Source organism: Branchiostoma belcheri, unplaced genomic scaffold, assembly GCF_001625305.1.
Source record: "Branchiostoma belcheri isolate BF01 breed outbred unplaced genomic scaffold, Haploidv18h27 scaffold55, whole genome shotgun sequence".
Classification (NCBI taxonomy): Eukaryota; Metazoa; Chordata; class Leptocardii; order Amphioxiformes; family Branchiostomatidae; genus Branchiostoma; species Branchiostoma belcheri.
The window spans coordinates 11,485-25,003 of record NW_017804187.1 but is presented as its reverse complement, the minus strand read 5'-3'; the positions used below and the strand labels follow the sequence as shown (position 1 = coordinate 25,003).

The 13,519-nt window shown below is 45.4% G+C and overlaps 2 protein-coding genes across 2 annotated transcripts in view; both read left to right on the top strand.

The window, feature by feature from the left end:
- The first annotated feature begins 5,429 nt into the window (after window positions 1-5,429).
- Window positions 5,430-10,355, top strand: LOC109481423 (eukaryotic translation initiation factor 4E-binding protein 2-like). The gene is made up of 3 exons (XM_019783995.1): window positions 5,430-5,723; window positions 7,785-7,958; window positions 9,522-10,355. Exons 1-3 carry the CDS (start codon window positions 5,591-5,593, stop codon window positions 9,554-9,556), a joined length of 342 nt encoding a protein of 113 aa, XP_019639554.1. The 5' UTR covers window positions 5,430-5,590; the 3' UTR covers window positions 9,557-10,355.
- A 2,638-nt stretch (window positions 10,356-12,993) lies between these two features.
- LOC109481277 overlaps window positions 12,994-13,519 on the top strand; it is a 5,572-nt gene continuing 5,046 nt past the window's right edge. Inside the window, exon 1 of the mRNA XM_019783812.1 lies at window positions 12,994-13,515. Coding sequence (XP_019639371.1) covers window positions 13,332-13,515 — 184 coding nt within the window. The 5' untranslated portion in view covers window positions 12,994-13,331. The remainder of the gene's footprint in view (window positions 13,516-13,519) is intronic.

Sequence of the window (13,519 nt, the reverse complement as noted above, 5' to 3'; positions counted from 1 at the left end):
TCTCAGTTAATATCGGAATATTTCACCAGGCTACAGGACCGTTTTTTACGCAATTTCAAGCAACGTCCATCCTTTATGACGGGCGGTGGTACCGAAGTGTGCCTGCAGCCAGATGCACGAGCTGCCGGGATAAACTCGACTCTCGCGGCCCGCGTTCTAACAGGTTGCGGCGCGGCTCCGTCCCAGCACAAGCTGCTGCTGCTGATGCAGTGATGTGAGCTGCTTCGGCTACTGCTGCGGTCTGAGATGTGAGCTGCTGCTGCTACTGTGCACTAGTCCGAGGTAAAATGCTGTTAACTTGTTGGACAGCGACAACTGTTGATAACTGATCCGACAATCGGTTGCTGCTACTGATGCGCGGCTCGCGTTCTAACAGGCGCGGCTCGGTCCCAGCACAAGCTGCTGCTACTGATGCTGGGATGTTAGCAGACCTGCTATTCTCCTGATGCTGACTGGGATATTAGCTGCTGAGGCTAGGCGAAGCTGGGTCTGGGATGTTTTACTGCGGCTGTTGCTGCTGCTGAGTCTGGGATGTTATCAGACCTGCGCTACTGGTACTGATGCTGATGCTGGGATTCTATCAGACCTGCGCACGGACACGTCACACCGCACGTCTCAGCTGTAGTCGGCTCGGCTGGTGACGTGCGCAGGCTCAGTACGGGCGGGAGGTGCGCAAAACATCAACATGGATATCGGCTTTCTTTCAAGCAGTATTTGGATTTGCAACAATATATTTCAAACATTAAACAAGTTCCTGATTTAAGGAATAACGTTTTAGTTCCCAAAATCACTGGCAAACATAGATGCACGTATTGTTGGGAACGCGTTTCGTGTTGTGCCCTGTCCTGTTCGTCGATCTCTGTGTATATTTGTCTTTTTACTGTGTTAATTCTACTTTTTGATAGTCTATTCATATATAGTATGTAATTATGAATTATGTATAATGTAATTGATTGAGGTGTATTGATATGACATTAGTGATTGAGTGATTGAGCCGAAAATCTTTGTAAGTATATGATGATAACACCAGGTTCATTTTGTATTCATTAGAAAATAAATCTTCTTGTTATTTCCATCATCCTTTTTACTCATAACAACAAACACCACACCGACGCCGGTAAAACCTTCCGCAGGCCAAAATCCGACCCAAACTCCGGAGCAGAAGACGGATCACCAATCAGAGTTGATACATCACCAACTTGTCTTGTTCGTATTTATGTCGGTTTTACCCACCTTGTAATTATGCATGTATCTTGTCAATGTGTTTTACACTCATTTTTAATGATTTTGAGTAGAAGGTGTTATATATAACCAACTTGTGCTTTTTGCCCAATAGTCAATAAATATATGTGAATAAATAAACAGAGCAGAAGATGGGTGGACGTCTCTATCCATTGCTCATCTCCCTGAGACTGGGACTAGTTGGGCTACTGAGACTTGCAGAGAGTCAGAAGCAAGTCAGATCTGATGTAGAGCGCGTCCTGGTTTTTGCGGGCTGCATGTGCACATATATATATATATATATGTGTGTGTGTGTGTGTGTGTGTGAGTGTGTGTGTGTGTGTGTGTTTGTGTGTGTGTGTGTGTGTGTGTGTGTGTGTGTGTGCAGGAGCGACTGTTTGAACGCCGGGTTTCTTCCATTATCGCATTATCGTCCGACAAAAACTACTGGCAGCGTCCTCTGCCGTGATTGGGTGTAGCCATTGCAACCGTATCTATCCACCCTGAGCTGACAGTTCTGCCACTTACGGGAATTAACATGTCCTTTCCGTGAACAGTCCCCACCTGTGCCCATCACAACGCCCACAAAACTGTAGATATAACCACCTTTGCCCATCAACACGCCCATAGAAAACTGTTGATATAACAACCACCTGTGGCCACCAAAACGCCCATAGAAAGCTGTAGATATAACAAACACCTGTGTCCATCTAAACGCCCCATAGAAAACTGTTGATATAAGAAATGTATTTGCAGTGAGACGAGTCCTGATGCGAGCCGACGTCGCCGATCCGTCCATTACTTCTCCGCCTCCGCAGAAGCGCTCCTTTCGCCCCGCCAATTATGTCCATCGCCTCTCCGTGACTTACAAATCAGCGCGGCTTGTGAGGCTGCCTGCTGTAAGGCGGCGGCGCGATGCAGTATAGTTCATCACCAGGAGATCAGGCTGAAAGGCTGCCTGTTGTAAGGCGGCGGCGTGTGATTTGGCAGCTGTGGCGCGGAGATAGCGCGCTCCCGTGATGTAAGGACTCGTCTCGCGGATTTATGTCCTGCAAACCCTCACATCGCCGCTCAGAACTCAGCCGCTTCTGTTTCCGCTGCGCCCATGCAGCAGTTCATCAGAAGCAGATCAGGGCTGGGAGGGACTTTCCGGTGGGACATGATACTGCATCACGCACCTTTCAAAGGGAGCTGCCGACACGCGGCGAACGGCGGATCCCCTCTAATCACTCATTTCACAGGGTCGAAACAGTTAACCTGCTTAATGCGATTTACGACCGCAAAGTGACTTTTACGTGAATGCATCAATACAGACTTGCCGAATGATACACGAAAAGTAGAATAACATTTGTTGTCTGTGGCCCTGCGAATCTGTATTCTGCCCAGTCAGTGCAGTTCCTCCCATGCTTACAGCAGACTCGAAGCTTGACCAAAACGACGCTCCGATTATTTCTACGTTAGTGTCAGAAACTTGAGCGCAAGCCGGAAGCTGTTTGATGGATCGCACAGGAGTCTATCTTGAGAAATGGGCAGCTTGAAAGGTTGTCAGCCAACCTGGCGGGTGGTTTTACTGTAAAACCGGCTGTTTGTGCGTCAACCTTGCCAGTGGTTTTACTGTAAAACCGGCTGTTTGTGCGCCAACCTTGCCAGTGGTTTTACTGTAAAACCGGCTGTTTGTGCGTCAACCTTGCGAGTGGTTTTACTGTAAAACCGGCTGTTTGTGCGTACACTCAGACCAAAAATCGTCTGACAAAAGACCTACGTAAAGCCGAAGCGGAGTACTACTCCACTGTCAGTGATAGGCTGAAATCTGCCGAAGGTGCCCGGTCATTCTGGTCCATACTTAAACAAGCAACGGGTAAAAGTAAGTCTAGCATCCCCGCACTGTCTGCGAATGGCACTGTGGTGGACAAGGATGTAGACAAGGCGGAACTGCTCAATAACATCTTCGTTAGCGTTACTCAGGAAGCCTCTCGTCCCAACTGCACAAGTTGGCTACCCAAGTTCACCACCAACGAACTCAGTACCATCCAACTTACAGAGCAGGAGGTTCTGGACGTGTTGCAAGGATTGCACCCCAACAAGGCTCCGGGCCCCGACGGCATTTCCAACCGGCTCCTTAAGGAGGGTGCACCTGCCATCTGCACGTCCCTTTGTCACCTGTTTAACCATTCCCTTGCCACTGGCCAATTTCCAACAGAATGGAAACAGTGCAACGTATCGCCAGTCTACAAGAAGGGTGATCGAACCAACCCTTCCAACTACAGGCCGATCGCCCTCCTTCCCACTGTAGCCAAAGTCTTGGAGAGACTTGTCCACAACCGTCTCTACTCGTACCTCACAGAAAACAACCTGTTAAATGTAAACCAGTCCGGTTGCTTATTATGCTCCATGAGGGTCAATATACATTGGGATAGTGTAGTTTTCAACTCAGTATCTAAAATATTGACTTTGAAAAATCGGGTTTCCAAGCCCTAAAAACTGCACTAGATGCCTTTAAGTGGCTGTCGGAGCAGTTCTAGGATCTTATCTGTGATATTACACCGGCCAAAAGGCCATATACACTCCGGCTTTCCTGGCGAGACGCTTGAAAAAGCAGCGGACGGAAACGGTCTGAGATCTCGCGTAGATTTTCCCTCTCAATGGAACTTCAAAGGTCGCAGACTCAGAGGAAATAAACAGCCGGAGCTGCGGAGACGCGGAGGAAATAAACAGCAAAACTGATTCGTTACAGCTTCGGAAAGGCAGATTTTATCAGCCGGAGAAACGTTAGCAGGGAGAATACAACGTGACATGAATAAAACTATACTGGTCCGTTTTATTCAACCAGAAGGGAAAAAATAGCCTGGGTACCATCCGGATTTTCGCTACGCAACGCTCGAAAAAATCATTTTCAAGCGTTGCGTAGCGAAAATCCGGATGGTACCCAGGCTAGGAAAAAAATGCCTGAAATAATAAATGAAAGAATTTTACTACTCACCCATGATTGTCCTAGTGCTTTTCACTACCGACCCATGATTGTCCTAGTGTTTTTCACTACCGAGTCTGTACCGACCCATGATTGTCCCAGCCAGCAGTGTTTTTAAAGCGAGGAGTTTCAATGTTTTTTTACCTTAAATGGCACCAATCAGAACGGACCAATCAGAACGGACCAATCAGAACGGACCAATGGATTAGTCTCCATCAAGCCAACAGCGTAGGTTCAAAAACCGCAAAGTTTAGCCAAATATGGGCATGGGGTTTATTTAAATTTCCCTCCCGCAGACTGACTCTACTGTGGTCATGTTGTATTGATAGATAGTTTGCATCAGATAATAGCTGCCGAGTCCCACATTGTATGGTCTTTATTGCAATCTCAATAAAGTCAAGACTCTCCTGGCCAATCATTATATAACGCAGGAGAAAACAATTTTACTACTAAAACCAAAGAACCCACATGTTATATACCAACTGGGTAGATTTGTCTCCTACTGCCTAGACAAAACTAGTATTACGTATGTTGTAGTACGTAGTATCACGTAGACTCCCATGTCATCGTACCTTCCTTTTCATACATGTTGCTTGTTTTTGCAATCAGCCCTCGGACATGTATTTGCAATAGACTTTCCTTCTATTATTTCCCTTTTTTTGCTGAATTCTACGATCTGTACCTGCTTAGTAAGCACTAGTCCTGGCGGAGTCTACAAATGACTTTGCCTCATCTTGCGTGAGCTTTTATCGTCTCTGTACGAAAGTCTATACATCAGGTAGGTTGAGTTGACTCTTGTACTATGTAACAGCGCCCCTCTCGGAAAGCTGCGGTACTGCACGTACCGGCTTTCCGGTTTCTGTCGCTAACGGACAGAAACGATATTACCTCCCAGCATCTGCTCGGAGATATTCTGCTCACTGGAAGGCATACGTGCAATACCTTAGCTATCCGGGAGGGAGCAGTGCCACAGTGCCTACAGGGCGATACATGTAATACTTACATTGCAGATTTACCGTACAAGGGTCGGTATGTGCTTGCATCATCATAATCATTTGAATATCTATGTATGTACAAAATACTAAGACAAAACGAATTGAACTTTTGGCCCGAGTTACATTTTCTGTGGTGTAGCCTCCTCTAAATCCCATTTCAACTGCTCTCCCTGTACTACTTCCTACGAGCGCAGTCGGTCCTTTCCGGCAGTTTGCCGAGACTTGCCGAAGCGTGGTTCGGGCGTGTTCGGCAAGTCTCGTGACTTGGCTTGTAATGGTGGAAGGTGGAGGGGACGGCACCCAAGCTGTAACCGTTGTTGACGTGAGTTCGGCCCTTCGCAGCCCCTTTTGGCCCGCCCGCTCCGATCTGTTCTCGCCCTAAGCGGTCCCCAAGGCTCCCGGGAAGATGTCGGCACCACGCAAGCTCAGCAACCCGCACGAGATCCCGACCCGCAGGATCCTGATCAGCGATCCCAGCGATCTGCCTCTGGATTACGGCACCACTCCGGGCGGCACCATCTTCTCCACCACGCCTGGAGGTAAGTGTTGTTTGTTTGTTTGTTTGTTTGTTTGTTTGTGTCGCCTGTAGTGTCAGACAGGGCGTAAGCAGGACGTGTAACGCGCAGAGAAAACCTGCCATATTTTGGTAGTTCCCATGACGTGGACGCCTGGCCATGTGACTTTGTTTTGATGACTGCGCCATGAGTTCGCGACCTCCAGCCGACTTTCACGCGACCTCCCCACGACTCTGACACCCGGACCCCGACAAAATCAGTCCCCGTGCTGCCGGAAATAACGCGTCCGGGCACGGAGGGACAGACCAGCTCTTTTCTGTGGCTGTAAAATAAATGATGTAATGTGTCGCCATGTTGGTGTGACGTAGCGGGTGGGAGGGGGGCATGTGGAGGGGAGGGGGGCAGGGAAAAAACTTGGGTACTTCACACCAGAACTACTCTGTTTGCAGGCTCAGAAACAGCGCTGCCTGGAAATGCGTTAGTTCTGGTCGCTCACAAGTCCCCTTTAGGCCCTCCCACATGATATAAAAAGTCCTACAGCTGAAAGCTTGTTTATTACTGACAGGATCATGTTGGAAATGTCGACATCCCAGCGATGGTGGGACATGTTCACTAGTTTGCTCTGCTCAGAGAACTGAGATCAGGCTCTGTTTGCGAGACGGCCTCTTGCTGATAGTGGCAAACTGACTCCAACAGATCTTATGTCAGTATGAAAGTACTTTTCACATGCCTGAAATTCTTCTACTCTCATCTGCAGAATAAACGTACCCCCCGGAATAAACATACCCCCAGAATAAACGTAACCCCTGGAATAAACATACCCCCCCCCCCCGAATAAATGTACTGGCGGACAAATCTTCAAAATCCAATAAACATACCCCAATTACCAAAATTGACGGGTAACCTGTGTCTCTTATACTAAAATGCACCCCATGCTGATATATGCGTAAATGTTTAACTGTTGTTTGCAATTAGGAATTTTAATGGACAACAAAGAGAGCATTTCTAGTATAAATGTAGTTTTCAGACAATTTTTTTGCAAGAACTCTCTGATGCCGCTAGAATGCCCTTTGTTTACCAAAACCAAGCACCATCTTGGAAAAAGCAATGCCGTGCATTAAAAAAACTCTAATGAAGTTACACACATTTCTGCATATAGTTACTTTTCTGAAAATGTTGTGAATAATTTTATAATACATGTGGTTAAATGTAGAATACACATCAACACTGCATACATGCTTCCCCCCGCATGAAAATAAGCTCTCCCTATGACCCGACATGACCGGAGCCATCTTGAGTCTGCTCCGCTGGCCATGATAATGATTTCATGATAATGTGGATATGTGTGATGTGTGATGATGTTTGATGTTGCAGGAACCCGTATTATCTACGACCGTGCCTTCCTGATGTGTGATGTTTAATGTATGATAATGATGTGTGTATAACTCCATCCTGCAGGTACCCGTATTATCTACGACCACGCCTTCCTGATGTGTGATGTTTAATGTATGATAATGATGTGTGTATAACTCCATCCTGCAGGTACCCGTATCATCTACGACCGCGCCTTCCTGATGTGTGACATGTGTCATGTGGGGATATGTGTAATGTGTGAATATGTGTGATGTTTGTTATGTAATGTGTGATGTGTGATGATAATGTTTGATGTTACAGGTACCCGTATTATCTACGACTGCGCCTTCCTGATGCAGATGCGAAATTCTCCCCACGTGTGATAATGATATGTGATGTGTGTGATAATAATGTGTGGATATCTAACTGCCCCCCTCCCCCCTTACAGGTACCCGTATTATCTACGACCGTGCATTCCTGACATGGGGATATGTTTAATGTGTGAATATGTGTGATGTTTGTTATGTAATGTGTGATGTGTGATGATAATGTTTGATGTTAATTCCCCCCCCCCCTTACAGGTACCCGTATCATCTACGACCGTGCCTTCCTGATGTGTGATGTTTATGTTGTGTACGTGTGAAGTGTGATGTGTGATGTGTGAACTGTGATGTGGGGATATGTGTGATGTTTAATGTATGATAATGATGTGTGTATAACTCCATCCTGCAGGAACCCGTATTATCTATGACCGCGCCTTCCTGATGCAGATGCGAAATTCTCCCCATGCCAAAACTCCGCCCCGCAACCTTCCCAAGATTCCCGGCGTGACCAGCCCAGCCGACGCCGAACAGACTGCGAAGCGAAACCAAGTAAACGGAGAAAACAACCATGACAAGCCTCACGGTGAGTAAACAACAACATAACAACGTAAACACAACATAAACATCATAAACAACAACATAAACAACCATGACAAGCCTCACAGTGAGTAAACAACGTAAATAACAACATAAACATAAACAACGACATAAACAACCATGACAAGCCTCACGGTGAGTAAAGAAAACATAACAACGTAAACACAACATAAACATCATAAACAACAACATAAACAACCATGACAAGCCTCACGGTGAGTAAACAACTATGTAAACATAAACATAAACAACAACATAAACATAAAATCAACATAAATAAACCATGACAATCCTCACGGTGAGTAAACAACGTAAATAACAACATAAACATCATAAACAACAACATTAACAACCATGACAAGCCTCACGGTGAGTAAACAACAACGTAAACAAATGCATGATGAGTAAACAACAATCTACACAGTGAGAAAACAACAACAAAGAAATGCACTGTCAGGAAACAACAACATAAGCCATGTCATATTACACACAATTTGAAAAATTAATGCAAAATTACTTGTATATACACTAATACAGTGGTAAAAGTTCTTAATCATGATTGTATGATTCGATTATAAGACATAAGAGTATATGATAATAAAGCAAATCAAAATAATTTTAGCTCAGTAGCAACAATAGCAAAGAAGTATTAATTTTGCGGCTAGAGAGAAAGTCACAGTTGAAATGCATTGCAGGGTTTAATTTTTGTTATTGCTGACATTTGTAAACCTGCAGTTTCACCAAAGTTGCTAGAGGGCGTTGTGCATGCTCCCATGATCCCAATATTTAAGATGGCCGCCAGTATGCTCTTTACCGCAGCTACTAATTAATGTATTTGGATGGATTTTTGCATTTAAAGGCACATTAAAACAACTGGAACTTCTCTATGAGCATTTGCTAGTGGAAAATGGGGCATCTTTACAGGAAAATCATGAAGCATGCACAGTGCTAGTGCTACCAGCCTACCAGGGTTTAGGGGCAAGACATGGCATTCCTGGGCACATCTGGACAAAGCAGCATGATGGCAGTTTTTTCTCTTGTTTTCAGTGCAAATTTTTGGACGGTTTTATGCAGTTTGGAACAAAATGGGGAATGTGACGTGATGCACAAACACTAGTTTTTTGGTTTAAAACCAAAACTAGACCAAGTTTTTGGTTTAAGTCTAAAACTAGACCCAGTTTTTGGTGTAAGACTAAAACTAGACCCAGTTTTTGTTGTGTTCTTGAACCGAAATGTCTGTTTGATTTGATCCACCGGAGGATGCAGGTTAACAGAAACTGCCTTTAGTTGGCACCAAAAGATGCATGAATTTTTATCTTACTTAAAGTAAAAACTTTTGGTCCAACACAAACAATCCAGTGTTGACGTCACGCTTCAAAGAAGCCATGTGACAAGCTTCACTGGGTCAGTCTACTGAGGAAGACCAGAGTGACTGGTCGAAAGCTCTAGGTGAGAGAACTTTTGTGCTGGACCAAAAGTTTAACTTTAAACATGTAACTACCAACACAGATGAACTTTCCTGATGTCGACTTGTTTTTCTTTCCTTCAGATACGGACGAACCCCAGTTTGAGATGGACATCTGAAGTCCCAGCAGGCCGTGCAACGTGACAAGTGAAAGTGACTCGACCTTGTGAGAAAAGCGAAAGTGACTCCACCTTTGACCTTCAGCCTTTTGGGAATCAGAATTGAGATGACCTTTGACCTTAGCTGGCAGTAAACCGTGCATCACTTTAACCAGGTGCAATATAAGGGACCGACCAGGAATGATCGGGGGGAGGGTTGGCGGATTAGGGGACCGACCAGGAATGATTGGGAGGGGAGGGTTGGTGGAGTAAGGGACTGGTCAGAAATGGTCGGGAAGGGAGGGTTAGTGTTAGAAAGGGACCGGCCAGGAATGGTTGGAAGGGGAGGGTTAGTGTTAACAAGGGACCATCCAGGAATGGTTGGGAGGGAGGGTTGGTGGCAGATTCTCAGTGCAAATAACATTTTTTTCAAATCAATGGTGCAAATTTTGTTTGATTTTGTTCTTGGTCCTTGAGGGCACATTTCCCCCATCATTTCCTCTTATTTTTCCTGGCCGGCCCCACGTCAGTAAAAACCTCACCAGTAAAAACCTGCCCGGCCCCTCACCAGTAAAATCCTGCCCGGCCCCTCACCAGTAAAAATATCTTTGTCAGTTATCCTTTGAGCCTAGCCTCCTCTGGTCTGGCTCAGTGGTGAAAAGGAACGTCAGTTTGGAACTGGGCGCAGGCCTTAATTTGCCCCATCTTTATTTGAAAAAAACTTATAGGTTAGACATAAGAAGTTGAACTTTGTACAACAAATGGTCGTGTAATCAACGGCTGAACATTAACTGAAAAGAAGCCTGTTCTTCATCCTCAACATCTTCAAGTGTCTACATGTGTTTTTTCTTCACACATGCAGTCTGCAAGTTTTGTGAAAAACACACATGTATTCTAGAGAAGTACTCATAGCTTGTGTTTAACAAGAAATCTGCCTGCCAAATCTAAAGTTCTTATGGAGACACAAACTTTCCAATGGATTCCAGGAAAAAGAGCCAAATATGGGTAATTTTCCTGGAGATATGTGCCCAAATAAGGCTCATGACTTCTGTGGGTGATTTTAACAGGAGGTCTCCATTCTAAGCTTTTGTTTGTCGAGATATGGTTTATTTTTTCTGTTTGGTCAGAGACAGCCACGCCTGCCTGCAGTGAGGCCATCTTGATTTGGTTATATGGATGACATCAGCGCACGCAGGAATTTTCGGCCGTTTCCAAACAAAAGTTTTCATCCATACTGTAAATCATACAAAACAAAATGATCACATATATACCATAGGTTGAAAAAAATAAACATTGGAAAACTATACCAATGTCGTAGAATGCCAAAATCAAACAAAAAAAATGTAAAAAAATGAATTTAAAGAGTAGATTATTCGCAAACCATAAATGAATCATTTGTTCAACCATCATAACCAAGTAGATTTCATAATGAAAGCAACTTTTTTTCTTATTTGCACGCTCGTATCAGTTTTGGGATTGCCAGAGGATGTCATCCATACAATCGAATCAACAGTTCAACAATAGAAAAACACCACTATTTTACTTGAGTAATATTGAGAGAGAAGCCACCAGGGTTGAGTATTAGGACGAACTGTGGCGACCAGCAACAGCTGAAACTTCCACAATCATGTTTATTTATGAGCCACATTTCTGCTGAGGCCTGAAAATTTTCCTAGATTCAATCATGCTGCTGACAAGAAATGCAGGGTCCGTGTTTCCTCCATGGAAAACCCCCTCAGACTCTACTGTTTGATTTAAGCATTAAATCCTTACCCTTTTCCGTGTGACAAATTTGCTACAAACCGAGCCGCAGAAACGGCGTCTTTTCAGTTCTGGGGTGTGAGGAAAGAACATGTTGCATTGGAACCAGCTGAAAACCAGGTACAAAACAAGGTGGGAGCAGCTGAACAGGTGTGCACTTTGTCTCACCTGCTTCCACTCAGGGCAGATGTGCCTGTTAAGATCAGGACTAACTTTCTTGTTGACGAAGTTAAATAAACCTGTTGGCCATACACAATGATTTGTCTGGTCTTGTTTGCTTGAATGTAGGTTGAAAAAGGTTTGGTATAGCCGGCATTTGTAAAGCCGGTATAACCGCCTTTCGGCGTAACACACCAGCTTCTGTATCTGTATAGCCGGTATAACCTCCCTTCGGCATAACACACCAGCTTCTGTATCTGTATAGCTGGTATAATCGCCCTTCGGCGTAACACACCAGCTTCTGTATCTGTATAGCCGGTATAACCGCCCTTCGGCGTAACACACCAGCTTCTGTATCTGTATAGCCGATATAACCGCCCTTCGGTGTAACACACCAGCTTCTATATCTGTATAGCCGGTATAACCGCCCTTCGGCGTAACACACGAGCTTCGCAGGCATGCGGCGCGGCGGCAGCTGGCTACATTACACCAATCGACTTGCACCTACAAACAAAATGTAGCCCTTGGACATCTAACTCAGGACGTTTAAAGCTTTCTAATTACAATGCCCCTACTGTACTTGGTGACAGCGAGTTCCACTCTTTGATAGTTCTATGAAAGGATGAATTCTTGAACACCTCAATCCTTGGTTGATAACTCTGGTACTTCAAGGCATTGCTAGATTTTTGTCCGAAACATTCGCTGAGAAAACCAGTTCAAGTTGTGTTAAACGACTTTTCCTGTGAATGCCCAAGGAGCGACGTTGACTGTAAGCTTAAGTGAACCTGATGTAAACGTGTACAATGTCGGTTTAAAGCCTGAGCCTTGAACATTGCAAGATGCTTCTTGCTGGTTTTCTCCACTCACTGTTCATGTTACACGGATTTGAGGTAAGCGACTTGCAGTGTTGAAGCTTTGGTGATTTTTCCCAGCTTCAGTAAAGGAACATTGAAGAAGGAAAGGCTCAGCCTGACCTCAGGTCGGCAAGTTGTTTCAATCTGCGATTTGTTTATTTGAATTTACCACAAGTGTGGAAGGGAGGACAAAACAGGTGCATTGACACCTTTACAAGTTGCCCTCCCAAACACTACAATATAGAATACAGATTGCAATATTAAATACAAAACAGATTACAATATTGAACATTAATAACATGAAATACAAATACCTACAATATCATACATTAAACATGAAATACTGTACAATGTCATGAAATATCACAATATATACAAAAAATGGCAATGATTAAAAATAAAGTAATAATACTAATGAGGTCGTAAAGCCGTACAGGAGGCGCACCCACACGACATGGACCATGAGCATGGAAGGTCAGAGTTGTAGTGAGCATTAAATCTACTGAATGTTACTCTTGCAACTTGCAAGAGATCGCAAGATGCCAAGATACTAGACAATTGAGTGCACCAGTGCTACGGAGATTCACAGGTACCACAGGTAAGACACGACAGGTGAGATGGACGACAGGTGAGATAGAGGACAGGTAAGACGAGGCAGGTGAGATAGACGGCAGGTGAGATGGAGGACAGGTGAGACGCGGCAGGTGAGAATGACGGCAGGTGAGATAAATGTAGGCTGCAGGTGAGCCTGTAACCCAACCGCACCCCTCCGTGAAAGGCCTGAATGGCCGCTTATATTGCTACCTAAAATCAGCCCAGCACAATAGTGTCGCGTTACTGAGTCCACAGCGCGGCCCGTGGCTGCCTGGTTACAGCTGACCTGAGGTGCTGATACTGTAAACTGTGCCCGCAGCGCCCACCCAGCTATTCCTAACGGGAGCTCACACAGGGCCTACAGCAGATGTTGACGGTAAACTTGGCGTCCTTACCCTAGCGGGCCCAGAGGCCGCCTGGCCAGCCCGATGTTTGTTGCCTTCAGTCCGGAGCCGAGCCGCGCGGTGGACGACATGACTCTGTACGGGCAGAGACGGAGAGCGCTGCCGCGGAACTTCTCCCCCGTCCCGCTGCTCAACCCGAACCCGCCCGGCTGGGTTCACCCCAAACCCTTCCCGGCCCGCAGTCTGGACCTGGGGCCGCACCAGGGGTTCCG